This window comes from Scleropages formosus, chromosome 16 (genome assembly GCF_900964775.1).
Source record: "Scleropages formosus chromosome 16, fSclFor1.1, whole genome shotgun sequence".
NCBI classification, from domain to species: Eukaryota; Metazoa; Chordata; class Actinopteri; order Osteoglossiformes; family Osteoglossidae; genus Scleropages; species Scleropages formosus.
The window spans coordinates 11,320,369-11,348,051 of record NC_041821.1 but is presented as its reverse complement, the minus strand read 5'-3'; the positions used below and the strand labels follow the sequence as shown (position 1 = coordinate 11,348,051).

Genomic DNA, 27,683 nt, shown 5'->3' with positions numbered 1-27,683 from the left:
TTTCAGTCGTATTTATTAATTTCTTTCTCATATTAATTAAACTTAGAGGAAATACAATATTAGTGAAAGCAAAATGACAAGAGAAACATATTTAACACAGGTACTTAGTTACAGGATCCACGTTTCACGTACTATAATATATACTATATGCCAGTAAATGTTATTATATTTTGTTCTCTCTCTAATACGTGTTTTCAGAAAGGATGTCATCACTCACAAAATTCATAGCTGTTGTAATTCAAGTTGACTTTTTGTCACGCCGATGTATTGAAATCTTGCTGTCTACCCTCCCTATACATAATAATAATAATAATAATAATAATAAAGCAATTAATCAATTAATATTGATGATTTTAGCTAAATTCTACAATTCTGGTAACCACTTGGATGGAATGTGGGGATTTTTACAGTACGTGCTGTTACTGTTAAAACATGTAGGAAAAATATTTGTAAATTTGCCAAATGGACATAATTTAGCTGCTCTTTACTGTTTATTGCGGTGTATTTTGCTCGCCTACGCTCGGAAGAAATTAAAACACGCGGCACAGCACTGCACTTGGCCGCACTGCACTTGGCCGCACCGCACTTCGACCTGCGGGTGTCGCTGTTTAGTAACCGAGAGGCTCTCGGACGAGGCGCACGCTGCGTGGCTGCCGGAGCGAGCTCGCTGTCGCCGGTAGTGGGAGCGCCTGACGTAACGTGCGCGCTCCGTCTATAGAGTGCGCGCTCAGCACGCAGGGTGCGCGCCTCATTCGCTGCAAACATGGCTGCGCAGGACGAACTCAGTAAGTTACCAATAGCTAACTAAGCAAGATTACGCAGGGAGGGAAAAAAAGTCACCGCATTTGATCGTAGAAGTTTTTTTTTTGACTCTTGCGTAAAAAAGAGTAAGCTCTGTAACATATATGTAGTTAAAGCAGCAGTCGAGGTCCACGATCTCGAACTGGACTCTATATTTTAAAGCCACCTCCCAGTAGCTGCTTAGGCCAAGTGCACAGTCATGATGTCAAAAATGAAAGTGATCGAAGTGGATGTTTAGCTTTACCACAGTAAATGGCAGCTGTGAGTGTTGTATTGGTGCTGTAGAGAAGGAGTACCGGCATGTCACCGTGGATACTTACTGGTGTTTATTTTTCGGCTCAATCTCATGATCATGTGTGAGTCCTAGAGCCTGAGGCTGAGCCTGGCAAGCAAGGGGCTGCCTGAGCTGTGAGCTCTTTAAAACACCATGTTTGGACAGCAGTTTTCAAGCTCCTGCTCTGCTTTTTACTCCTCCGACAGTGAATGTCTCGCCTTTCATTAAACGATTTAGATGATTCCTTAACGCGAGATTATTCTTCATATGAACACTGTGTGTGTGTGTGTGTGGGTGGGTGGGTGGTGATTCCTGTGTTTTTGCTTTTTCAAATAATGATCTTTGAATCTTTTTACATTTTATTCCACTTTTTCTAGGTCTATGGCACTGAAATGTGAGCCATAAAACCATATTTTTGACATGTCTCTTAAGGCAGCAAAATGAGCCTTCGGTGATGAAACGGCCTTGAAATATTTTCATATAGTCATTAAGACTATATATGATGCTGTGAAGCCTCTCTTAGTTGAGTAACTTACTGGTCAGGGCTATATGTCAACACAGTGGAATATCCTACATTTAATTATTATGGGTTCTCTGTTATTTTTAGTATTATTTAATAATACAGTAAAAGTCAATGTGTGTTGCTATAATGTCACTTGATTTTACTGCCTTGTACAAAAGAGACACTTAAAATAATATTCTTTGTCTGGTTGTCGGGGGAGGGGGGTATAGCTGTCTTGGTTTGATTCTTTTGCAGTGAAACTTCTTAAACCACCATTGTAGAAGCTCATTGATGTCACTGTGACACCTTTAAGGATCTTTGTCGTTTTTTTTTTTTCTCTCCCTCTCAGATCAGCTGGAGCGAGTCTTTCTCCGCTTGGGGCTTGCAGAAACAGACGAGCAGCTGCAGGACATCATATCCAAGTTTCTCCCTCCGGTTCTGCTCAAGCTGTCAAGTGTGCAGGAGGGAGTGCGGAAAAAAGTAAGTGGGTATCGTTCTTAGAAAGGCTCTGAAAGGACTTGTGGTGTTACGTCATGCCAGGCTGCCATCTCTGGCAGCAGTATTTATAGGGAATTGTTTAATCGTGTGTGTTTCCTCATTTACATTTATTCATTTAGCAGACGCTTTCGTCCAAAGCGACGTACATCTCAGCGAAAGTACAACTTATGCATTACATTAAGAGAAAGAGACAGAGCTGCAGACATGTGACTCAAGTAAACCTAGTTTGTTCCCTACCACTTGCTGCACCGAGGTTCATCGTTCAAGTAGGTGCATAAACCACAGGATAGACAAATCCTGATACCCTCCTACCAATTTTTATTTATTTATTTTTTTAATATTGTAAGGTACATAAACAATCACATACAATGCTGGAGTAGCGGCTGTATAAAGGCTTATCTGGGGATGCTCATGAAGTTACGGTGCATGAACATTTACACCATACATGAGCTGGAGAGATCTTGGGCGAAATGGGTCTGGAAAAGGTGAGTTTTCAGAGCCTTCTTGAATGTGGACAAGAGTTTCCGCAGTTCTGAGCCAGAGCCGAGAACCTCTGTGCGCGTGATCACCAAGCGAGCAGAAGTAGACCAGCGAAGGGGTCTGGCTGGGGTGTAGCGGTTAATCAAGTCCTGTAAATAGCTGGGAGCAGTTCTATTGATTCACTTTCATCTGCTTTTCTATTTTCCAATATCTAGATAGAGATGAAATGCAATAATAGTGTTTTGGATGCATTACAGCTTACTGTGTTACGTACAAACTTTTGTGATGTGTGTTTTCCATGTAGGTAATGGAGTTGCTCGTTCACCTGAATAAGCGTATAAAGAGTCGTCCGAAGATCCAGCTGCCAGTTGAGACCTTGTTGGTCCAGTACCAGGACCCTTCAGCAGCTTCCTTTGTCACTGTAAGTTTGCTGAATTTTGTGTTGTTTTACACGGATAGAGAGAGAGCAGTCTGGGCACAGCAAAGTACTGAGAGAAGATGCTGGAATAACACAGGAATGAACCACTTGACAAGTAAAACAGAGTTCAGATAGTCAATAAGAGGTCAGTACCAGCAAAACAGCATAAGGACTCATTTAAATGTTCTAATGGCCGTTGACGTTGCAGATCTCAGGTAGTTCTCCTTGGAACAGCGCAACTAGACCGACTAGACCTCTTGTGTTGCTGAAAGCGCTCCTGTGTTCAGCCAGGAGGTGTGCGGGGGGTGACAGTCATTGTCCATGATGGCGGACGGTGGACTTTGGGTGGAGACCTTCTCGATACCACCACCTCTAGAGAGTCCAGCCTGAGTCTGAGGACTGAGAGAACCTTCCACATCGGTTTATTCAGTCTGCTGGCATCACCTGCACAAATGCCACTGAACCATAATAGAGCTGCACCTACTACAGCACACTGGTTTTGCTGCTCTTGCTGGTGTGACATTATAAATGGTTTCTGTTTGGAATTCTCTTTCAGGGGGCTTTATTGATATTCTCATATGGTGTTCACCATAGTCAGTCTAAGGTGTATTAAAATGGTAAAGACATGTGACAAATGTCAGGTTCTTATGATAAGAAGACAAGGAGTACATAAGGTGTGAATTACAATATCCGTATGTGTTTCTATCCCTTTGGTGTGTGTGTGTGTGTGTGTGTGTCATCTCCTCTGTGTGCAACAATAAATAATTGATCTTGGCCATCAGTAGCCTCATCAGCAGTCACAAGGGTTATTCCACAATACTAAACATCCTGAACTGTACCCCTGCCTCTGGCCAGAAAACTCAGCATTAAATAAGCAATAAAATATGTGTGTTCCAGAGTGGGGCACAGTGGCGCAGCGGGTTTGTTTGGGGCCTGTTCTTTGGTGGGTTTGGGGTTCGAGTCCCACTTGGGGTGCCTTGTGACGGACTGGCGTCCCGTTCTGGGTATGTCCCCTCCCACTCTGGCCTTGTGCCCTGTGTTGCCGGGTTAGTCTCCGGCTTGGCGCGACCCCGCTTGGGACAAGCGGTTTCAGACTGTGTGTGTGTGTGTGTGTGTGTGTGTGTGTGTGTGTGTGTGTGTGTGTGTGTGTGTGTGTTCCACCTGAACCATAATGTAGGCTGCGTGGGTTTACCCTCAAGAAGAAATCGTAAGGATCAGTAACTCGGTGAAATCACGGCTGAACTCTTCTGATAAGAATACCGTTTTAGTGACTAAAGTGACTTTTGATGAAGTGACTCCATCCTGTCAAAGCTTTTGTCACTCTTATGAGAACCCTGCTTACCCCCCTCTGGTAGAATTTCACCATCATCTACATTAAGATGGGATATCCTCGTCTGGAGGTGGAGAAGCAGTGCGAGCTGGCGCCCACCTTGCTCACCGCTATGGAGGGGAAGCCTCAACCACAGCAGGACTGGTGAGTTCCAGCATCAGCAGCAGACACCACAGAGTGCTCTCCCTGTGTCCACCGGGTCCATGGTGGTATTTCTATATTATGCTGGTGTAATAATTACTTAAAGTAATCCACTGTCTGTGTTTTAAAGTGAATTTTCAACTATGACCCCCTTGCCCCATGCAACAGGGTTACATTTATTTATTTAGCTGAGATGTTTCTTTAAAGTCATCAATCATGTTATGGTACTAACAGATTAATTTACTGATTTATAGAGCTGAGTAATTATTGTACTGATAGCATTTTGTGGTAAGTACAGTGAAACCCTTCCATAAGGCAATAAATGGGGTTAAAGAAATTCAGTTGCATAAAATGTTGGGTTGCATTATTGTGAAATTAATAGAAAACGTATTTTTCGCTCAGTTGTCCATTTACTGTGTGAAAACAAGGAAAAATGTTTTAATTTGTTTTCATCTATTAGCTGTGCAGGAAATAGATTGATTCCATGACAAACAAAAACATGCACATTATCAAACAAAATGCTACTAAATGTACTAATTACAATATAAACAATTTTTGAGCCAGTTGCATATCTGAATTTGCGTTACCGCGGGGCACGTTATTATAGGGTTTCAGTGTACCTTGCTCAAGGGCACTACAGCAGGAGGTGGGATTTGAACCTGGGTCCTTTGGGTAGAAGATGGCAGCTCTGACTGCCATGCTCCTTGCTGCCCTCGTGGGTTGATTTTACTTCCTTGTGGCAAGTTCACGCTAAACATGTTCTTATTGGGTTGTTGCTTCTTTTGCAGCCTGATGCATCTACTGATCCCGACCTTGTTCCACATGAAATATCCCTCCGAGCCGTCAAAAGTTGCCTCTCCCTTTGTCCTTTTCGAGAAGCCAAAGACAGTACATCTGCTCTTAGATTTCATGTTAGATGTTCTGCTGATGCCTTATGGGTAAGTTTTGTTCATCGGTGGTCTATAGTGCTCTGAAATTGATCAGTTCCTTTGTGCATTTAACTCTTTGTGCTTAGAATGCTCAGTATCTTTCGCTCTGTATGATTTCCACAGGGATCAGTACTGAGTGTGTGTGTTTCTGTTTGTCTGCCATTTATGTGGCATGAATCTATCTATTTAATGTTGGTAGCTATCTTGGTACTGCTTTTTGCTGCCTAATTGTCCCGCCCGGTTCAGAAGGATCGGAAAGTAAGATCGCCATCGTGTTGAGTTGTCGCCCTCTCGCCCACGGTTGCCCAGGTTTGTGCTGAACGAGCCAGCCGGCCGCTCTGCTCCAGCATCCCCTCAGGCTGGCTCAGGAGGAGCGGGGACCAGCGCCAGCCAAGGACTTCCCCAGCCACCCCCAGGCATGAGCGTGTATGCTGCCAAGAGGGTCATTGGAGAAACCCAGTGGAGCCCAGAGCAGCTGGAGCAGGTATGGATTTTCTCTCCAGATTATCATCCACCATGGATACTGCGTTGCCAATAGTGACAGCTGCTGTAATAACTATACACTTTATGATGACCACCTACAAAAACCAATGGGTTCTGTATCCAGAAGCCAGTAACTCCCTACCTTGATTGACAGGATCATTAACCAGGTGCCTGGATACCTACTTTACCTTCTGTGGACTATATCTCTGCTTGACAGACACACCTGTGTTTTGTTCTAGACATATTCACACAGGTCCCCTGTCACCACACTAGGATGCCCTGGAGGGGAGGGCAGCCACTGATACTGGGACCCTCAGAGGTTTACTTTTCTGCCCTTTTTCACAGTGGGGATTTTTGTTTTCCTCTCCTCAGCTACTAGCTGGGTTATCCTAAGAGGTCACTATACCTGTATCTTTATTGTATTTTGTATTGTGTCCTGAACCTTTCGTAGCACTCTGTGTCTTGGTGAGAAGAACACTCTGTAAAAATTGAGTTGAATTGTATTGAGTGGCTGTTTCCACAGTGCAAGCTGGGAGTAGTGAAGTTCATTGAGGCAAAGCAGGTTCCTGAGGTGGAGACCGTCATTCATCTCGTCATCGCTTCCAGTGACACCCGGCACAGCGTCGCCACGGCAGCCGACTTGGAGCTGAAGAGCAAGCAGAGGTGCGGTCTCTAGCGAATGTTGAGCTGAGCTGCTGAGTTACTTTGCTTTATAACTGGAAATTTAATTTTTTGAATCATTTCAAAATCTGATTTCTGAATAATATTTTCATGTTTTTCAGCATCATTGATTGGAACAACCCTCTAATAATTAACAAGATGTATAAGGTTTACCTGGGTGACATTCCTCTCAAAACAAAGGAGGTCAGTGTCAAGTAATCTAATTAAAAATGTGAATAGTCTGATGTATTAATCCTTTTCTGGCAATAGGTGGAAATTAAACTGAATTTTTAGCCTGTCTGTTCACGGTGTTGCTAGAAAGTGTGCAAACCCTTGTATCCCTTAGTTTTACCACAAAATGGGTATTTAGTCAGAAGCAGTCTTTCTCGTCTGACATAATAGGTGTGTAATGACCAATTTTATGTTACTTTAGAGGAAATTGTGTGTCGTAGAAAAATGGAAGTAGTGCAGGTATAAAAATAAGTGAACCCCAAGATGTATTGTTTAAACCACGTAGGTAAGTAGAATCAAGCGTGTAAATCATAATTGTTTCTTAGTTTTTTTTGATTATATTATTTTATATGAGAATAATGACCATCCCTATAGAGTTCACATACTTTGTAGCATCACTCTATCTGTTTGTCTGTCCACCTGTGTAACCTTTCTGAGCTGTTTGTGAATGTGTGTTCTGTCCAGTGTTTTGTTCATTATGTTCTCCACTGTGGCTAGGGCGCGGCCATGAAGCCGGAGTTAAAGCGAGAACCTGTGAGCACCCGGGTCAAGTTGAAAATCCTGCCCCATCTGATGCGCTCTCGCCTAGCGGCCGAGAGCTTTCCAGCCAACATCCAGGTTTGCCGCTCTTTGTGTTTGACACCGTGAGCCGCTTCTTCGTTTGTTGATTTTATATTTACATTTATTCACTTAGCAGACGCTTTTCTTTAAAGCGACTTGCAATGAATTCTGTGTAGTGTTACTAGCCCACACACCTAATTCACCAAGGTGACTTCCACTGCTAGATACACTACTTACACTGGGTCACTCATCCATACATCAGTGGAACACACACACTCTCTCTGTCACTCACACACTATGGGGGAACCTGAACAGCATGCCTTTGCACCATGGGAGGAAACCAGAGTACCCGAGGAAACCCACGCAGACGTGGGGAGAACATGCAAACTCCACACAGACTGAGCGGGGATCGAACCCACGTTTCTCGCACCATCCAGGCGCTGTGAGACAGCAGCGCCACTCACTGTGCCACCGTGCTGATTTTAGAAGAGATCTCATGGAACATACCTTGGGCTTTTTCGGCAATGTTTTGTTCTGTTTGCAGGTCGTGTATGATGGCTTGTTTGGTCCAAACACCAATAATAAGCTGCGCTCACTGGCTCTGCAGTTTGTGCATCACATCTGTGCTGTGTGAGTATCGACCCTGTCTACCCTTTGATACATCATTGTACCAAACAAACACACACACACACACACACACACACACACACACACATTTTCAGAACCGCCTGTCCCAAACGGGGTCACGGGGAACCGGAGCCTACCCGGCAACACAGGGCGTAAGGCCGGAGGGGGAAGGGGACACACCCAGGACGGGACGCCAGTCCGTCGCAAGGCACCCCAAGCAGGACTCGAACCCCAGACCCACCGGAGAGCAGGACTGTGGTCCAACCCACTGCGCTACCGCACCCCCACATCATTGTACCAAACAGTGAAGACAAATTTTCTTCTGTTTTTGGAAGCTTACGTTGGGAAGCTCTTGGTCTAAGTGTGTGCAGTAACCAGCAATGCAGTTATAAAGAAGTAACTGTTTTTTAAATAATGGCTTATTGTTGAGATGCAACTTTTTTTTTTTTTTTGACAGGTGTCCAGATACTAATAAGCCTCTTGGTCTCATGCTTCTTAACGGCCTCACAAAGCTCATTAATGAGTATAAAGAGGTAAGGATACATTGGGGGGAAAAGGGCTTTGCACGCTGTGTCTAGTGAAGTGTTTGGCTGGTACATGTGACATAATTTTGCTCCTTTGGAGTGTTTCTATTTTCTATATTTAATGGGGCAGCTGGCAATGTAGCACTTAGAGCTGCTGCCCTCCACTTGGAGAACCCAGGTTTGAATCCTGCTCCTGCTGTAGTACCATTGAACTGACAGAGTTTAAAAAAAAAAAAAAAATACTTAGCTTTGTAAATGGGTAAATCGTTTAAAAATAGTATGACATCGTAAATTCCGCTGGTAAAAAGCATCCGTTAATATAAATTAGTAACAATTAAATATGTTACATATGGAGCAGTAAGTGGTGTCCTGGATATGGTCGTTACTTTGTAATCTGGAAGTTCTTGGCTCATATCCCACTCCTATAGTTGTCTTGGTCAACTTCCTGGAATTGAAAACACTGTTATATAAATAGGTAAATCATTGTAAAGTTGCCTTTCTGGTATTGGATACAGTCATTTGCTGTATTATTTAATAACAAAAATGTATAGTCCTGGAATTATTTGACTGTCTGGTTAAACAGCAGACAGAAATCACTATAACTGACCGTTAGGAACGTTGATTGGTGGTCACTAAAAGGAAGGATGTTCTCTAGGACCCGAAGTTGCTGTGTGTAGCCTACTCTGCTGTGGGGAAGCTATCAAGGTACGTCCCCAATTTGTGCTCCTTTCATTTTGTCATTTCAAATATTCTGCTTGATATTGAAAACTTTTTCCAGTTAACCAGATTTTGTTAATTCTTTGGTTTTCTTTTTTCTTCTCCCCTTCCTCACTGTTAGCCGCATACCACAGCTCTTCACCAAAGACATAGCCATTGTTCAGCAGTTTTTTGAAGCAATGTGCAAGGTACGTTCAATTAATACTTTCATTCTTAAAACTGCTTTGTTCTCACCACTGAAAAGCAATAAATTTGAGTGGCATTTGTTTTCATTCGTTGTTTGCTGAATAATCTATAAATTCACTCCTGTCAAAGTATGCCGTACAAGTAACTAAATCTTACCGTTGTTGGATCGCAGTATTACCTTCATTTTGTGTGCGCAGAAGTCAGTGTCTCGTGTTACACACACTCAAGTTCCAATTTTTTTGAAAGACGCAAACATTTTCTAATTTTATTCAGTTTTTATTGATTTGAGTAGCGAAAGTGACTTCGGATTTCCGGACAGATGGAGTTACAGACAGACTTCCGGTGCCAGTTGTGTTTAAGTTGAGGTCGGTGTGCGGTGCAGCGCTGAGTGCCTGCATGGATGGACCGAAATGGGCACAGAACTGTACCGATGATGAGCCTCTTTGTTTCCATGTTGTTAATTCCGTGTAGTTCAGAATTAGCAGAAAACTCCCTCGAATGCCTGTGGAGTATAGCTGTTTACTTCTTTTAATCTATCTATTTTATTGTTTTGATCTTTATTGGTTGAACAAGTGTCACTGATATCACTGCTCTCAGCTGTACAGCTGAGATCTGTTTTGGCTCTGCCATGTAACCACTATAATTTTACTGTTGTATACAGTTAATGATAGTTATTTTTAAAAATGCATAAGGAGTCCAGGTGAACCATGCCAAAAGTGCCCGTCCACAGGTTGGGTACGCCTGGGCAGCCAGGGCAGTACTTGTGTGGGACGAAATGTACAGCGGGGTGAAAGCAAACCAACCTACATTTCTGCATGGTGCAGCAGTTAGAGCTGCTGCCTTTGGGCTAAGAGGTTGCAGGTTCAAATCCCACATACGTCTGTAGTACCCTTGAGCAAGGTACTTCTCCTGAATTGATACAGTGAAAATTTCCTGGCTATATATATGGGTAAATTGCTATTAAATAGCTTAACAATGTAAGGTGCTGCAGAGGAAAGTGTCACAACATATACACACACACACACTGTCTGAAACCGCTTGTCCCAAGCGGGGTCACGGCGAACCGGAGCCTAACCCAGCAACACAGGGCGTAAGGCTGGAGGGGGAGAGGACGCACCCAGGTCGGGACGTCAGTCTGTCGAAGGGCACCCCAAGCGGGATTTGAACCCCAGACCCACCGGAGAGCAGGACCTGGTCAACCCTGCTGTGCCACCACGCCCTTTCTGTCACAATATAAAGGAATGTAAATGTCATGCTGCAGAAGAGCTAGGAAGACATGTGGGCTCATTTCCTTGTTAAACTTGTCAGCCAAACTCCTTGCGAATAAAAGGTCATTTCCTGCCAGCGTGCTCAAACTTTGACTGGTATTGTACGTTAATGTAGTTTTATGAACTTGTCTTTTTGCCGTCATAATGCAACAGTATTCATCCAGGAGTTCCTTGTCTGTGCCTTTGTTTCTGACATATCTTGTTGGTAACAATTTACATGTGTTGCAGTTAAAATATAACAATGCAGATTAGATTCCGCAGCCTTCACTAATGATCAGTCATCCTTGCAACAAATGTAATTGCAGTGAAATGAATTGCGAATAAATCAGGATTAATTTTCACTTTTGTAAATCACTTTAAAAGCTCTTGGTTAACCCTGTGTTTGATGTAACTTGCCAGTTGCTGCTGGTCTTTTTGATTCTGTGTTTTCCAGGAAGAATCTGATGTCAGGCTGGCCATCCAGGAGGCTCTGTCTATGATGGTGGGGGCCTACGTTCACCTGCAGGGGGCACGACTTAACATCATGGAGGCCCTGGTTGCTGCTTACATAGGAAAAGTATGGCATACATTTTTTAGTTGTGTGTTTCCTTGAAACTAAGTTAAATATTATGAGTTTGTCATCTTTTTTTTTTTTTATTTCAAATACTTCAACAGCCAGAAGTGCAAGTACGTCAGGTGGCCATGAAGTTTGCCAGCACCGTGTTTGCTTCTGATCACGTACCTTCCAGATACCTACTGCTGTTGGCTGCCGGTGACCCGTAAGTATGCAGCGTTACATGTTCAGCTATTCCGCAAGGCTTCTTTGTCATAGTGAACATATAGAATAAGTCTTTACGTTATGGACTTTCAGCGATATGAGCTTTGCTGTATGTTCAGAGTCCTTTATCAAGCGAGCCCAACTGCATTGCAGTATTTTTATTTTAACCACATCACCATGGATGGCATTTGTGATCAGTTCCATTTCGAAAAACCATTCCCAGGCTCCCACTGCTTTCCCATTCAGATAATTACAGTATTACCTTTTCGCTATTTCGTGTTTACGGGGGTGCGGTGGCGCAGTGGGTTGGACCACAGTCCTGCTGTCCGGTGGGTCTGGGGTTCGAGTCCCGCTTGGGGTACCTTGCAACGGACTGGCGTCCCGTCCTGGGTGTGTCCCCTCCCCCTCTGGCCTTACGCCCTGTGTTACCGGGTAGGCTCCGGTTCCCCGTGACCCCGTATGGGACGAGCGGTTCTGAAAGTGTGTGTGTGTGTGTGTGTGTATTTCGTGTTTACTAACTGTAAGCGTTAAGTGTTTAAAGTTCAGGTAGTACTGATGAAGTCAGATGATTACAATTGAAATTAAAGTATAATTTTTAAAAATCAATCATCTTAAGTTGAGAACTTGCATTTTAAAGCATATAAAATCCGTGCGTGTGAGATGCCGTGGTGTGCATTGTTCTTGTAGGCGAGAGGAAGTCCATGGTGAAGCCCAGCGTGTCTTGAGAGCCCTCCCTGCCCAGGGTACAGAGAAGGAGGGCTCCAGGTCCATGCCACCCTTCCCCGAAATGGTCAGCTACATCCAGGAGAAGGTAGGTCCACCTTCTGTAAGTCCCGCATCCTGTCCCTTTTCAGGAGGACATCTGAAGTACACAGTAGGATTAGTGGCATTGGAGATGATCATTGTTTGTCGCTGCCTCTCTTCACCAGGCTGCTCAGAGGATGAAAACTCCAGCCAAGTACATTGTTGGGACCTACACTCTTCCTTTTAACCCTTCTGCATTTGGAGAGGTCATTGCATAACCTTGCTACTTTTCTATGCAGTCACTGAGACAGCTCAGTTGCATTTTCATTTAGCTTCTTAGTTATTTAGGTATATGATCTGAAAGTTTACAGCTTTTTTTCAATTTCCCACACAGATTATCCTTTACCTGCGGATGTGTCTCGCTCACAGTGCCGGGGCCACGCCCACCTCCCAGAGCCTGGCCGACATGCAAGACAGCGCCCCTGCGATTGGGCGCTATGTGCAGAGCCTCCTAGAGGCCGAGCCTCTCCCTTCCTCCCCTGCCCCTAAGGGTGGCGAGTCCAACCCAGTTCAGGTGTACATGGACCTGCTTCATCAGCTTTTATCTGCAATCGGGGGTGAGCTTAGACCTGGGGAACAGGACTTTCTGGGGAATAGCTGTGTATCACTGTTACCATGTCAACCAGAGGTAATAGACAGGTTTCATTGCTTTGAAAATCACTTTCCCCATTGCACGGTTTTTCATGCAGTACACACAAGGTAGCAAGGCAGGTTACAATAAGTGTTCTGTAAATAAATATTTCTTGTGCTTTAGGAGTTCCTGTGATGTACTGTCTATTGGAGGTCGTGTCTGTCTGTCCCCAAAAACTCGCTCCTAAATTTATAGACAAAATAGACTGGATCAAGGTACGTTCCAGCTTTTGTTCTGCATTGTCTGAGTGGATTTCTCTAGTGATTTTTAATTACTGAAGCGCCCATTGCTGCTGTTGTACCTGGTGGTTTGGTTATATCGGTTTGTGTAATGCTCCTCATGCAGGGTCTGATGAACACCAACAAAGAAGACATGCGGGAGCTCGCAGCCCAGCTGTACGCTGTGGTTGTGTCCACTATGTCTGGTAATGAGCTGAGAACAGCTGTTCAGAACCTGGTGAAGATCGCAAATGATGCCCACGTATGTTTCCTGAGCCGATTTTGTAAAGGCCTTTTTCTCTGAGATCGTGCTGGTTCTGACTAAACTGTTTTAACCCCAGAGCCCGGAATCTCAGCACGGAGCCATCTTGGCTCTGGGTTACATGGTGGGCCGGTACCTTAGAAAAAAGAAGGCTCTGAGAGTGGGCGACTCTTGTGGTCAAGAGCAGCTGATGAGTGCTACTCCTCAGGAAGATGAAGAACTCATCTCCTCAGCCACCAAGACCATCGGTAAGACATAGAGGGTGACCTGTGACTTGCATTTGGGATTGGTACTAGCTGTTCAGTACAGAACATTTCTTTCTGTTTACAAAGACCGAATTTGTATTTCCCACATCCCCAAAATAACATTTTACATTAAAGTTTGAATGATATTATGGACACTGAGTACCATTTTTATGTTTTGTTTGTGAGCATTTCTATACAGTATGCAATAGCCAGGAAAGACCTGAACGAGCACAGGTAGACTAGCCGTACACTATTATAGGGTAATTAATGGAGGGAAACTGCTTTTTTATGGTAACAAACATTAAGCGCTGAACTAGCATCGACCATTTTAATGGGATTTGGTGGCATTTTACCATAAATGCGTGACAGTTGTGGGGCTCAGATGCACATAAGACATTTTCCCATTAAAATAAATTGTAGTTGCACCTTCCAGTTAATGAGAAAATTCACTTGGATTTTTCAGCAAGGCATTACCATTGTGAAGTGTGGGAGTGCTGTATAATATTGTTTGAATTCTTCTAAAATGCCTCAGCTTCAGCTTATGACTGTCTGTCTTTTTATATGTTCCTTAATAACCCAACAACAGGTAGCGCTACTGCCTCACAGCACCCGCGATGTTTGTGCGTAGGTTCAGATGCAGCTCAGTCTCTATGGAGTTTGTTTTCACCCTGTGTCTGTGTGGGTTTTCTCCGGGTGATCTGGCTTCCTCCCGCAGTCAAGACATGTGGTTCCAGTGAATTTGTGATGCTAATTGCCCATATTGTGTAAATGGGTGAGTGGCTACCCTGAGATGTCCAGGGTACCCCTATCCAAGGTGTACCTCACTGGCTTTGTGCCCAGTGATAGGCTTTAGACCTCTGAGACCCTGATCAGGATGAGCTGTTAGCAGAAATCAATGAATGAATGAGCCTTTAATTCTTTTATGTAAATATGACAAGCTGCTGTGTACATGATTGCGAGTAACAAAATATGGCATCTTCTGCCCTGCAGGTTCGTTCCTGGACAGCAACTCACCCGTTCTCACGGTAGCTGCCTGCACAGCCTTGGGCGAGGTGGGCCGCAATGGGTCCCTGTTGATTCCCAACGAAGGGGAGGGCTTCACCAAGCTGTATATGGTAGACAACCTGCTTTCAAGAATCCCCTCTGGCAAGGAGACTACCAAGGTAGGAACCCCTGCTTTGTGCTGAGGGGACCTCTTTTCATTCAGAAGCTGGCACAGTTGGTAGTGTAGTGATTAGAGTTGCTGCCTTTGGACCAAAAGGTCGCAGGTTTGAATCTCCAGCCTTCGGCTAGAGTACCCCTGAGCAAGGTACTTACCCTACATTTCTCCAGTAAAATTACCCAGCTGTATCAATGGTTAAATAATTGTAACTAGCTTAACACTGTAAGTCACTTTGGAGAAAAGTGTCAGTTAAATGAATAAATGTAACTGTAGAAGCCTTGGACAGCGTTTCTCAGTGACCTGTCTTCTCTCCCCATAGATGAAGGAGCGGGCCATTCAGACCTTGGGCTACTTCCCGGTGGGAGATGGAGAGTTTGCTCATCAGAAGAAAGTGCTGCAGGGACTCATGGACTCTGTGGAGGTACCTCTTTGCCATGTTACAGAACATCAACGTCAGATTCTGAATTGAATCCAACCTTTGGTTTCCAGAGTCTGTGGAATAATAGCAAAGACTAATAAAGTAAAATATGTTTTTGATGAAGTCAAAATTCTACCAAAGCGCTACACGGAATACTGCCAGCAGTAGGAAGGCACAGAGTGCCCCCTGCCGAAGAGGACAGATATTTATGTCCAGAGGTCCATGTCCACACATGGTCAGGGGTCGTGACCCAATCAGGTTTAAAAGGGGAAAAAACACTTTAATAAAGTGAGAGAACTAGAAACACGGCCTGTCATAAATTCCTAAAACTCACGAAAGACTGAAACACCAGAACATTCAAGAACTAGAAGATGTGGTAACAACCCAAGCAAAAATACATAGTGGAGTGACTTGGGGCTGGCCAGGGAGTTCATCCCAGGTGCGTCTTGGCACCGCCACCCACAAAGGTAAGCAAGGTGCAAGACTATTTTGAAGAACAAGTAAGGATTCTACAAAGGGGTGGCCGTTGAGGTGGCCATTTTGAGAGCCGTCTGGTCAGTACCATAAGGCAGTCCTCGAGGGATAGCGCTGATGGTGGCTCTCTTGCTCTGTCTTCCCCTTCAGGCAAAGCAGGTGGAGCTACAGTTCACGGTGGGCGAGGCCATCACAAGCGCAGCCGTGGGCACCAGCTCAGGAGCCGTCCGTGATGTGTGGACCTGCACTGAGGAGGAGTACACTCCCCCAGGCGGTGAGAGGCGCCGCACCCGAACATGTTCACACTATCCGCAGCGCAATGGACACCCTTCCCTCCTACAGCAGGGTCCTGTACATTGGAAAAGCACTACATCAGTTTATGAAAATATGAATTTTTTTCACACAGCTGACTTATTATTCACTGCAGTGGCATTTTCTTCTTCTTCATAGCAGTAGTTTTACATCCTTAAAGCGTATTTTATTCACTGCTACGTGTTTCACTCTGCGAAGCACACAGATACTTTGCTTTTTCCAGAGCAACTGTATGTACTTCCTGCTTCCCGTCACATTCCGTCTCAACCAGTCAAAACATTAATTTTGTTCAATCTAACTTGGAAGTAAAATTGGATTCAGTACAAACTTGAACAAGTTGAGTAAACAATTTTTTTTTAAAATTATATGAACGGGTTTTATAACAGTACCCTTAATACTTTTGTAAACAGTGTTTCTCTTGTGGTTTACAAGTCTGAGTCCAAATTACAAAGTTTTTTCACCTTACTGAACAATTCAGTTTGTACAGTAAGTCAGAATTCAGAAATGTTTGTTACAAACATCATAAATTATGTTGGTGTTTTCATTCTCATGCATTAAAGAAACTATTTTCTTAGCTTTTACTTTTAAGTGACCTTTTTTTTTTATTTATTTATTTATTTATTTTTTTTGCTTGCTTTGCTTACGTTATCCCCCCATAAGAAATAATACCAATTTGACACCCTAATAACAAGAATTCACTTACCAGTAATAATCCTCCTGAGCTGAGTTAACCCCATTCGGTGAGGCATGGGTGTGTTTGCAAAAAGAATATCTGCCTGTTGCATCGGTCAGCAGACCCCTCCCCAAACTCAGTGACACCTCTGAGAAATCTGTTGGTGGCTCTGCTCCTCCCACCAGATGTGAAGAGTAATGACGTGGTACCCTGGGTGCTCAGCACCATCCTGGCTAAACACATCTCCAGCCAGAACCCGCACGTGCGTCAGGCCTCCTGCATCTGGCTACTGTCACTGGTCAAGAAGCTTGGCCAACACAAGGAGATCAGGGTAACGTAACCAATTCCGTTATTCGTCATAAGATTTATGAGAGCTGTCAGTTGTGGTTGTAGGATTTACGGTGAAGGTACAGTAATGTAATTTTGGATTCTTAAAGGTCTTCTCTTTTTGGGCCTCTAGTCACATTTGAAGGAAATCCAGTCGGCGTTTATCTCTGTGCTCTCTGATCCAGATGGTGAGTCACCAACTGTCCTGCTTCAGTGCTCATGAAATTACACAATGTAGATCTTGTTTTTGCTCTGAGGTTTTTCGTTTTTTAGCCATTTGGTACTAAGTGTGAGAAATAAAGTGTTGTCTTTTGTGTGTGTGTGTGTGTGTGTGTGTGTGTGTGTTCTCAGATCTGAGCCAGGACGTCGCTTCCAAAGGCCTGGGCCTGGTATACGAGCTGGGTAGTGAGCAGGACCAGCAGGAGCTGGTGTCCACCCTGGTGGAGACGCTCATGACGGGAAAAAGGTGAGATCTGGAGAGTCTTCGAGATGAAACGGCTCAGGTTGTCTGCCTGGCCTCCTGGACGAGTTGTTTATGGATTCAGGTGTCTTCTCCATCATTCATTCTCTGTACACCTGTTTAGGTGGCTTCATATTGTCCATTTTAAAATTGCCGCAAGTCCTTTTTTAAAACCATATCGGTAGTCCTTGAGTTACGACATGTAATATAATGACTACCTGAACTTATGACAGCTGTCCCATCCGCCCCGTTATATTGTTTTGAGTCCCAACATTTGATCGTAAAGTCTAGCAAGGGCCTCTCCATGTGCTGTGTGATAACACCGGCTGCCGCTCTGCACAAGGCACCATATGCCTTACTGACTCAGTCGGTGTGTCCACCAGCCACTGCATTTTATTGACAGCAACTTTTGTTTTATTTGCAGAACGTTGTGTTTTGTGATTCCATTCAAGTTACTTTCTTGCTTGTTAACCATTTTAGAAATAAGTATTCTGGTGGCAGATTGAACCAGGGGATGGGTTGGAATGAGAAAAGCAGAAACGCAGCCTCCTGGGAACTGGGTTGGACACCTCTTCAACAAGGTTTTAAACAGATGAGCGTGACTTTGGTCAACCGCAATGGCCTCTCTTGTTTGCCTCTGAAATGTGTTTCCTTCTGATCCCAAGGGCCAAACATGCAGTTTCTGAGGACACTGAGGTATTTCAGGAGGGATCGCTGGGAAAAGCACCCGATGGGTTAGTAACAAGTCCACGTTTTATTACCATTGTTGTCTTACTTGAACACTTTTAGATGGTTATTGAGCTTTGGCCTCCGTTCACGTTTGTGGCTTTTCGCTGACGTAAATCTTGTTTGATCCTTCACAGTCAAGGTCTGTCCACCTACAAAGAGCTCTGCGCTCTGGCCAGTGATCTAAACCAGCCAGACCTGGTCTACAAGTTCATGAACCTCGCCAACCACCATGCTATGTGGAACTCCAGAAAGGTATTTCACCATAGCCTTGTCTCGCACTGGAGGCTTTTATTCCTCATGCAAACGCTGACATTATGGTCGGGAGTGTACTGATCGATAGTCACCGACCTATCGCTCTCCTCTCAGGGTGCTGCGTTTGGGTTCAACATAATTGCAGCGAAAGCTGGAGAGCAGTTAGCCCCATTTTTACCCCAGCTGGTGCCCCGGCTGTACCGGTACCAGTTTGACCCGAACCTTTCAATCCGTCAAGCTATGACCAGCATCTGGGATGCCCTTGTCACGGACAAAACGATTGTAAGTGTTCAAACAGGCTTGTTCTGTCGTGCCTGTAGTTATGTTCTGTAGCCTTAATCTTAAAATTAATAAATGTTTTATTTCCTTGTACAGGTTGACAAATATTTGAAAGAAATATTACAGGATGTTTTATCGAACCTAACTAATAATATGTGGAGAGTTCGAGAATCGAGGTAATGTTTTTTTTCTTTTCGTGTCCTGGTAACTAACAGATAATGATCACTTTTTTAATTTTAAGAGGATGTTAAGTGTGATTATCGTTTCTGAATGGACAGAATCAGGCACTGTTAATCCTCTCGTCCATGTAGCTGTTTGGCCCTCAATGACTTACTTAGAGGAAGGGCGATGGATGATGTCATTGACAAGCTTGCTGAGATGTGGGAGACGCTATTTAGAGTACGGGATGACATAAAGGTGAAGTTAAATATTATTGACCTTTTACACTCTTGATCATAAAATTGTAATGTCTTACTATTTGTGACTATTTCTGCAGAGGTCATTCAGTCTATTATCTATTTTCTCATTTGTTTTGTATTTTGCAGGAGTCTGTGCGGAAAGCGGCTGATTTGACCCTGAAGACGCTCAGCAAGGTGGGTTTATTTCACCCTTTCAGCTCTATTTGTCGTCAGCATGTCTATTCATTAATTTTCTGGATTATTGATTGAAGATTTAATGTGTTTCTGTAGGTCTGTGTGCGCATGTGTGAGTCCACTGGGTCAGTGGCCCAGCACACTGTGGGGGTCCTTCTGCCTGTCTTGCTGGACAACGGCCTCGTGAGCAATGTGGTGGAGGTTCGCACCCTCAGGTAGGAGTCACGACCCTCCACCCGGTGGCGTCCTCATTGTGCGATGCTTACAGTCTGAGACATGCTCCCTGAGTACGGTGCCCCTAGTGAACCAATCTGTTGCGATTAGCATCCAGACGCTGGTGAAGGTGAGCAAGAGTGCGGGCGGACGACTGAAGCCCCACGCTGCTCGCCTCATCCCAGCCCTCCTGGAGTCCCTCACGACACTGGAGCCACAGGTTCTCAACTACCTGAGCTTGAGGGCCAGTGAGCAGGAGAAGGTATGGATCCCCAAGACGCTGACCCTAGAACTTCGTGGACATCAGTGTGGGTTTGCGTGTTACTTATTTCTTCTGGTTTAATGTCTCTCCAGGCAGCAATGGACACAGCAAGACTCAGTGCTGCAAAGTCCTCCCCAATGATGGAGACTATCAACATGGTAAGAGGTCTCTTGTGTGAATGTGTTAATAAAATTTTAATAATACAAACATCACTTGATTTGTTTACATGTTAGGTTCTATTAAAATCCTGACTACAGTAATGATGAAAAATATTTCAGGCTTTTTATTTTTTGAGATAAGCTAGACATCAACACATTGAAATGAGTACTCATTTAACTAATTTCTAAAAAAAAAAGAAAAAAAAAAGGGTTTTAACCTCCTGTTCAGTGCTGATTGTTAATGAGTTCATTCCATAAACATGGTCAGCTTGTGTCATTTTTTTTTATTGATCAGCATCACCAGCTACAAGCTATAAAGTGTGCAAGTGAGTTGAGTTAAGGTGGTCCCACACTCTTACTATATGTGGGTGTGTGCATCTGCCAGCTGGGTGTGTGAAAGTAGGTTGCTGTTATCCCATCACAAATTGTGGATAATAAGAGGTAATAAAAAGTAAGTGATAAATAAATTGTGTCTCTCTTTGAAAATGTGTTACTCGGCCATTCATAGCACGGAGTTATCCTGCTAGTGTAAAATGAGCATCATTAAATGTGAATATTTGTTTGCTGGTCTGTCTTTACATGTGTGCCACACACACAGACTGTGCTGTGTCGTTTCAGTGTTTGCAGCACTTGGATGTGTCTGTCCTCGGAGAACTGGTGCCCAGGCTGTGTGACCTGCTCAAGAGTGCTGTGGGTCTGGGAACAAAGGTGAACAAGTGACACCTGAGTACATGATGCTGTAGCAGTTGTGCCCTGGCTCTCTGTCAGCTCTAGCGTTACAGTGTTGATGTATGTCTCCTAACTGCAATAACAGTATTTTAGTTGTTCAGCATTTGTACAGGTAGTTCTTGATGTACGATGGGGTTCGGTTCTTGTAACCTTGTCGTGAATCGGCTTCGTCAGAAAACGCAAATCCCTTTACAACATCTTATATAATCCATATGATTTATACACAACTGACATGCAAGTGTTACTTTCAATAATAGAGCTTTATTATATTTTTCACTAATTTATACATTATTCATGTTAATATAATAGAGTGGCAATAATATAAATACAGTGCATTGTCAAAATTATATTTTCATGGTGCACTGTTATTTTTCTTTAATTTCTAAATGTTTTCCTTCACTTTTTTTGTTCAGTGCCACCAGAATTTTTATTTTTTTTTGCCCCCCAGACTTGTTAAATAAAAACTCTAAGGAAATCACAAATTAAAAGTTTGCACGCAAAACAGAGTAACTGCTAGACACCCAAACACTGACTGAGGCCCAGAAAATAAGAAATACGGTGCCTTGCAGCAGCACCACTAGTCAGTGTTGTCATATAGCAAATGGAGCGGGTATCATTAGACGTTACGACCAGAGGTCAGGATAAGAGAATAATATGAGAACAATTTGACAGCCATCAGAAGTCTGGGTGGTTGTAAGTCACATCTCTTAAGTTGAAGACCAACTATATGTCACCTGTGTTGCTTACCATCCAAACCCTTCTTTCTCCAGGGGGCATGTGCCAGTGTCATCGTTTCGCTCACCGTTCAGTGTCCCCAGGACATGACTCCATATTCAGGTAATTAATAACCTTCCTCCCTGAACCTCTCAAGTTGTGTGTGTGTTTTTTTTTTTTTTTTTTCTCTTCTTTTCCCTTCCTCCATTCTCAGCATCAGCATTATTGTGTGACCTCACCTGAATGTGTTGAGGCATCGCAGTGTGTGTTCTCTGCTAGGTAAACTGATGAGCGCCCTGCTCAGTGGAATACTGGATCGCAGCAGTGTCATTCAGAAGTCCTTTGCTTTCGCTCTGGGCCACCTGGTTCGGGTGAGTTCAGTTCAGTCCAGTCCGGTCCAAGGATGTATTGCAGTGTACACTGGATTCACAGCTCACAAACCACCTGGGGCTGGATGTCTGTTTCTAAAAGGATTAACACCCCAAAGTCACTTTTACCATCAAGTCACAATTAACAAAAGGTTAATAAGAGATGTCCCTTGGTTTATTCACACATTAAGTTCTTGGATATAGCTGTAAGAAAAAACTTTTCAGAAAATATTTTTAATTTCAAGATGCACTCATTGCTCGGTTAATGTCAGAATTGTGGACTAAAAACACTCGCCATAACCACACTTTTCCACTAACAGCGCAGTTGGGCACTGTGTGTTCTTATCAATAGTACTATTTTGGTAAACAGTTGAGAAATGGCAATATATAATTAATCAAGTATAAATTTTTTGAAATGACACATTAAAGAGGTGTAGGTCTTTGCAAATAATGAATGAATATGGATGGGGCAGCTGGTAGTGTAGTTGTTAGAGCTGATGCCTTTGGACCCAAAGGTCACAGGTTCGACTCTCACCTCCAGCTGTAGTACCCTTGAGCAAGGCTCTTACCCCAGATTGCTCCAGTGATAAATGCCGTATAAATGGGTAAACAATTGTAAATAGCTTAACATTGTATGCTACTTTGGTGAAAAGCATGAGATAAATCAATAAATGGAATATCAATATTGATTCATCGCATCCTTGTAAATAGTACATATGTGTGACCTGTGCTGCCTGAACAGAGGTCAACATTATTGGTAGGTTATCCAGTTTTGGTCATAGATGGATGGATGGAGATATATCTCACACACACACACACACTTAGGATATATACATATGAGCACAGTCACTTAAGCGAGCATTTGTGAATATAGTTCAAAAAAGGTACTGTCATTAAAATGCTGCATTGTTGATGGCATGTGATGTTTAGTGCACAATGACTGTACAGACTGTTTAAACTCATTTAAAATGACTGAAAATAAAAGCACATTGTCTCGTCACAAACTCCTATTTATTGATCACCAACGCTTACATTCAGATATGGGCTGTAAACACTGCGGAGGGCTGTTCAGTTGCCTCTAAATTTTTGATTTGGTCGGTTCATTTTGTTTGTGTGTATGTACCGAGATCAGTCAGATGAGCTTTGAAATAAGGATATGTTTACTAAAATAGTTTTACCTGCATTTTCTTTATCTAACAAAACAGGAAAAATGTTCGACTCTTTCAAAGTGTGCAAGTTAGCCATTCATAATACAAGGAGCCATCGTACTTATGCTAGTTTGTTACTGTTTTATAACTTATTTCCTGTCACCAGACTGCAAAGGACAGTAGTGTTGAAAAACTGTTCCAGAAGCTCAATACCTGGTACCTGGAAAAGGAAGGTAGGAAATTTTGAATCTATGGATAACGTTAAGAAAAAGTTTAATAAATCATTGTCTTTGTTTTGCATCCTGGTGGTAACCGCAAGTTGTTGCCATGCCTGTGGAAGAAATGGTTCTGATCCAGCTTCCTTACCTCTAGAGGCCATGTACAAGAGCTGCTGTGCGCTGACAGCACACGCCATCAGCAACTACAGTCCTGACGTGCTGAAGAACCATGCAGAGCTTGCGCTACCTCTGGCCTTCCTGGGCATGCACGAGGTCCTCGACGAGGAGAAGGGCGAGGGTTCGGGCCCTGGGCTCTGGACCGAGGTGTGGCAGGAGCACGTACCCGGTATGAGTCCTGGTCCACCTTATTTGGCTGCTCAATAGCTGTAGACAGCAAGGAAAGCTAGAAATTCTCACACCATAATTTCTCTGTGATAGAGCAGTTTGTGGTATTTAATCCTTTAAAGGCTTTGTGTTGCTTTAATAAAAAGTATCTTCATGTTTAGATTATATTTCTTTCATTTAACATCCAGAGTTCCATTCTTTGTGTCTTCAAGGCACGTGATCTGTGTCAGAATACCTGTTGATTGTGTGGTTGTGTTTTTTGCCGAATGGTAGTCACAAACGTGGTAATATTTCATTGTGCTGGACACAGTTGTTCAGTAATACATGTACAGTATCTTGGATATTCTGAAATGATACAGCTTCCTTTTGCTCTCCAGGCAGCTTCGGTGGAATCAGATTGTACATGGTGGAGCTGATAGCCATTACCCAGAAGGCATTGCAGTCGCAGTCGTGGAAGATGAAAGCCCAGGGGGCAGCTGCCATGGCCTCCATAGCCAAGCAGCAGACGGGCTCTCTGGTGGCCCCTCACCTGGGAATGGTGCTGAGCGCCCTGCTGCATGGGTTGGCTGGACGTACCTGGGCAGGCAAGGTGTGTGCAACAGGCATTAATCGCTGGCAACACTCCTGTACTGAGTGGGTAATGGACATGGACTGAGTGGTTCACTGAACCACTCCCGTAGTAAACTGTAGTGAATATTTCCGAACTACACTTGACCCCTCATGTTGCAAATGATAGTTAAAAATTTTCAAAATTTTTTTGTACAGTTTTCCAGACTCTTTTTAGTTGCCTTTTCCTCTTTTTTTTTTTTTTTTTTTCCTACAATTTCTTTGATGTGGAGTGAATTCAACCTGTATTTATAGTGCTGATATCTTATTTACTGAACATAACTAGTTAACAATTCAAGGAATGTCTATATTGCTAAGCTTTTATTGATTTTGATTTAACAACTAAAATTAAGAGCACATTTGCTGAGGTTCTTAAACTGTGGATCCCATGTATTTATTTTTAAATGTATGTAAAATACATTTCAATCCCTTTTTAATACTCATGTTTTTACTCAGGAGGAGTTGCTGAAGGCCATTGGTTCAGTGGTGTCTAAGTGCAGGTATGTCTTCTAACAGTAACATCTGTGAAGATTCAATGAATAATTCTGCTATGGAATGGACAACTTTAGTGGTGTGTGCGTGTGCGTGCGTGCGTGTGTGTACGCTTGCTTGTAGCACGGAGCTGCAGAAGCCTGCGCCTGGTCAGCCTAGTATTCCAGAGATCATCGATATGGTGCTGAAGGAGTGCCGCAAGGAGATCCTCAGCTACAAAATGGCAGCTCTCAGGTGCGTAGGAGATGTCCTGGAGTCCACCCAGGAAGACCGTTTCCAGGAACTGGCTGACATCCTTATTCCTTTGATAAAAAAGGTATACACTCCCACTACGCTATTTCCATTTGTCACTTGCTGTTTTTTTTTTTTTTTTTTTAAGTGTCTTTTTAGGCTTGTAATTCATTAATTCATTCATAGTTCTATTTTCTTCAGTTTTCTTTTCTAGTTTGTGGCAATGTGAACATAACTTGTATTTACACGCCCGACCGGTAGATGTCAGTAAAATACACCCAATCTAATAAGACCAACTCAACTGCATTCAGCTTTGTAGGACCAACCCAACTGAACAGTTCACAGCTTGTGTCTGTTTGTGAACGCTGGTGATGTATAACATAATAAAAGATGGATCGGTCCAAAATTGGCATCGAATGTGGGTTTTTTTTTTTTTTTTTTTTTTCCCCTCTTTTCTTCTTCTCCCCCCCCCCCCCCCCCCCCCCAAAGATGCTGTTTTTATTTTCAGTCTTAAAAATAGTTTAAAATTGAATGTAATCATTGCGTTTCAGTGATGGAGCACTTTAATGACCATGCTGCTTTTGGGTCACGTTCACAAATGCTCACTGTAGTGACTGCACTCAAATATATATTTGGTAATGTTTTATGACCAAATCTCTATAACCTACCAGTAATACTGACCTTTGCACAGGTGACACAGCTTGCACATGTGAATTGTTTACAGGTGTCCAATGAATAAATAGCAATATTCATCATTTGTGAATAAAGACCTAAAATATTAAATATTTACTGTATGTACTGAATCATATGATCAGCATTTATGCTAAAATATATCTCTTACAATTTTCTATGTGTTTCAAGAATTCCCCTAGCAATGCATCTAAGAAAAACACAGAAGATGACGAAGATGACACTGATGAGAAGGAGCGGGAACTGCAGGCGGAGGCGCTGCTCTGTGCCTTTGAGACTTTAGGCAAAGCTTGGCCCAAAACACCTGAGACCCAGGGTAAATGGTTAAATGTAGGGTAACACCGTGGGGGTGTGTTTAGGCACAGGGTGGAACACCACATAACTTTGCAGGCAGGGACTGGTTCTAAAGGAAGAAGTCTCATTTTGCTCACTAAACCAGTATCCTCAGTGGTTTTTAATCTGCATTACTGTACCTTTTCATTTCCATAACACAGGTTAGATTTAAACTTTGTCAGAACCAACAAACTGTTTTTAATGAGGGTCAGCAGAATACCATCCAGGAACCAGGCTTCCGCTCTAGCCGAATGTACCCAACATCCTCAACTTTGCAGTTGACACGGCTTACTTTTTACAGGTCGGTACCAGTTGGAGGTGTGTCATCTGATGTGTGACAAGCTGAAGCTCAGTACATGGCGGGTTCAGCTGGGGGTCCTGCAGTCAATGAAGGTGTATTTCCAAGGGTAAGTGACATAAGGCGCTAAACTGAAACATTTACACTTTTGCTGTTGGTGCCAATCAAATATTTTACTGTAGTCATGGTCATGTGGATTGTTCTTCATGAGTGGATTTTCTTTCTTTCTTAAGGCTTTTACTTCTGGAAAAGGAGCACCAGGATGTCACAGCATTGTCTGAAATCTTAACAGAAACATGCACTGCTATTGTATTTCCATTAGGTATTACAATAGATTTTTATATAAAAATGTTTTTAATTTTTTTTTTTTTTTTTTTGTCTTCATTAATTGTCTTTCTCTCCACCAGAAAACAAGAGTTATTCCTCTGTGAGGACAGAGGCCTTATCTATTGTTGAAGTCCTTCTGAAAAGAGTAGATGGTAAGTGTTTTCTGTATTAATATCAACACAGTTGTCCTAAAGTAAGATGCTGGTAGCAAAGCGCAAACATGGGTGATCACAGGGTATGGCCTGAAGTGCTTCAAATACACATTGTCTTTATCTTACATCTCTTATCCAGTTAATATAACTTTCCATTGTATCGTAAAAGATAGGACCACTGTACTGTTTTCTTCCCAAAGAAGAAAACTGAAGCAGCCTGTTACCCATGGTGCAGGGGACCGCGCTAGTAACGACACGGGTGTTAGAAGTGGGATGGGCCGACAGTAGTGTTCTTTTGGAAAGATTGAGGATTTTCTGACATTACTTTGAAATGATGCAGTGTGATCAATGAAGACCTAGCTGTTTAAATTGTTCAAATTGCAGAGAGTAGCCGTTGGGAGAGCCTGTCGGAGAAGAGCCGGGACCAGCTCCTCCGATCTCTCGGCACCATGGGCGCTGACAGCCGCCCAGAGTTAAAGGAGAAGGCGCTAGAGCTGAGGAAGCAGCTTCAGAGCCATTCATGAACTTCCCACCCCCTCCCTTCCTAATTCACATCACCTGACAGGATCCCAGTGGCTCCTATTATTCTGTGCCTGAATAAAACCCCGTTTGCAACATCCCTTCACCTTCAGGAATGTGCCATCATATTTTACTGTCCATAAACATGGTTCCCACATCTTTGAAAGATGTCTAAAAGTCTGAGGCCACTGAATCCAATTATTTTGAACTTTTTAAAGAAAAGTGATGCTAATGTCAACTTGGCAGAAAAGATTTAACAACTCTGGCAGTTATCTTTAATATTAGTTTATTATGGCGGGGGTCCTATACAGTTTGAGCCACATAAACTTAAATGGGAACTAACACTGCACTATGTTAATTATGTGCCCATATAGAAGGGATGATTTTGATTGCAGTTTACCAGTAATGGTCCTAAGAACAAGAAAATGCCATTGGTTGAGTACAGCAACTAAGAATAAAGTTTTACAATGTTCTGCATGTCTGAGGTATGTGTATAAATTAATTTGTAAACCCATACCAAAGTTGGTTAAAGGCATGCTCTCTACTTTTCTTGTGAATTTTGTCTTTAACAAGGTGTGAATAAAATTATTCAATGCAAGTTCAGTTCGGAATTGAGTCAATAATGTTACATGTGGTAAAGTCCTACTAAACTTT

The 27,683-nt window shown here is 43.1% G+C and overlaps 1 protein-coding gene across 1 annotated transcript; it reads left to right on the top strand.

Moving 5' to 3' along the window:
• Positions 1-732: 732 nt before the first annotated feature.
• On the top strand, positions 733-27,355 carry ecpas (Ecm29 proteasome adaptor and scaffold). Its single transcript, XM_018737953.2, has 49 exons — positions 733-785; positions 1,927-2,057; positions 2,860-2,976; positions 4,329-4,447; positions 5,233-5,382; positions 5,683-5,857; positions 6,380-6,519; positions 6,639-6,720; positions 7,246-7,365; positions 7,853-7,938; positions 8,393-8,468; positions 9,115-9,164; positions 9,298-9,364; positions 11,064-11,186; positions 11,285-11,388; positions 12,075-12,198; positions 12,317-12,397; positions 12,526-12,748; positions 12,946-13,037; positions 13,168-13,302; positions 13,382-13,550; positions 14,538-14,710; positions 15,029-15,130; positions 15,752-15,875; positions 16,772-16,917; positions 17,047-17,101; positions 17,265-17,379; positions 18,039-18,107; positions 18,237-18,354; positions 18,469-18,636; positions 18,730-18,809; positions 18,945-19,050; positions 19,179-19,226; positions 19,323-19,441; positions 19,551-19,701; positions 19,794-19,859; positions 20,478-20,567; positions 21,359-21,425; positions 21,582-21,673; positions 22,985-23,051; positions 23,191-23,382; positions 23,759-23,970; positions 24,444-24,487; positions 24,603-24,795; positions 25,572-25,716; positions 26,035-26,140; positions 26,265-26,353; positions 26,439-26,510; positions 26,895-27,355. The coding sequence occupies exons 1-49, from the start codon at positions 764-766 to the stop codon at positions 27,032-27,034; spliced, it is 5,535 nt and encodes a 1,844-aa protein (XP_018593469.2). The 5' UTR covers positions 733-763; the 3' UTR covers positions 27,035-27,355.
• Positions 27,356-27,683: the final 328 nt, after the last annotated feature.

Coding starts and splice junctions, on each gene's coding strand:
- ecpas (XM_018737953.2), top strand. CDS start 764: ATGGCTGCGCAGGACGAACTCA. Junction 8,469..9,114: donor TCATTAATGAGTATAAAGAG/GTAAGGATACAT, acceptor GATGTTCTCTAG/GACCCGAAGTTGCTGTGTGT. Junction 21,426..21,581: donor GGACATGACTCCATATTCAG/GTAATTAATAAC, acceptor GTTCTCTGCTAG/GTAAACTGATGAGCGCCCTG.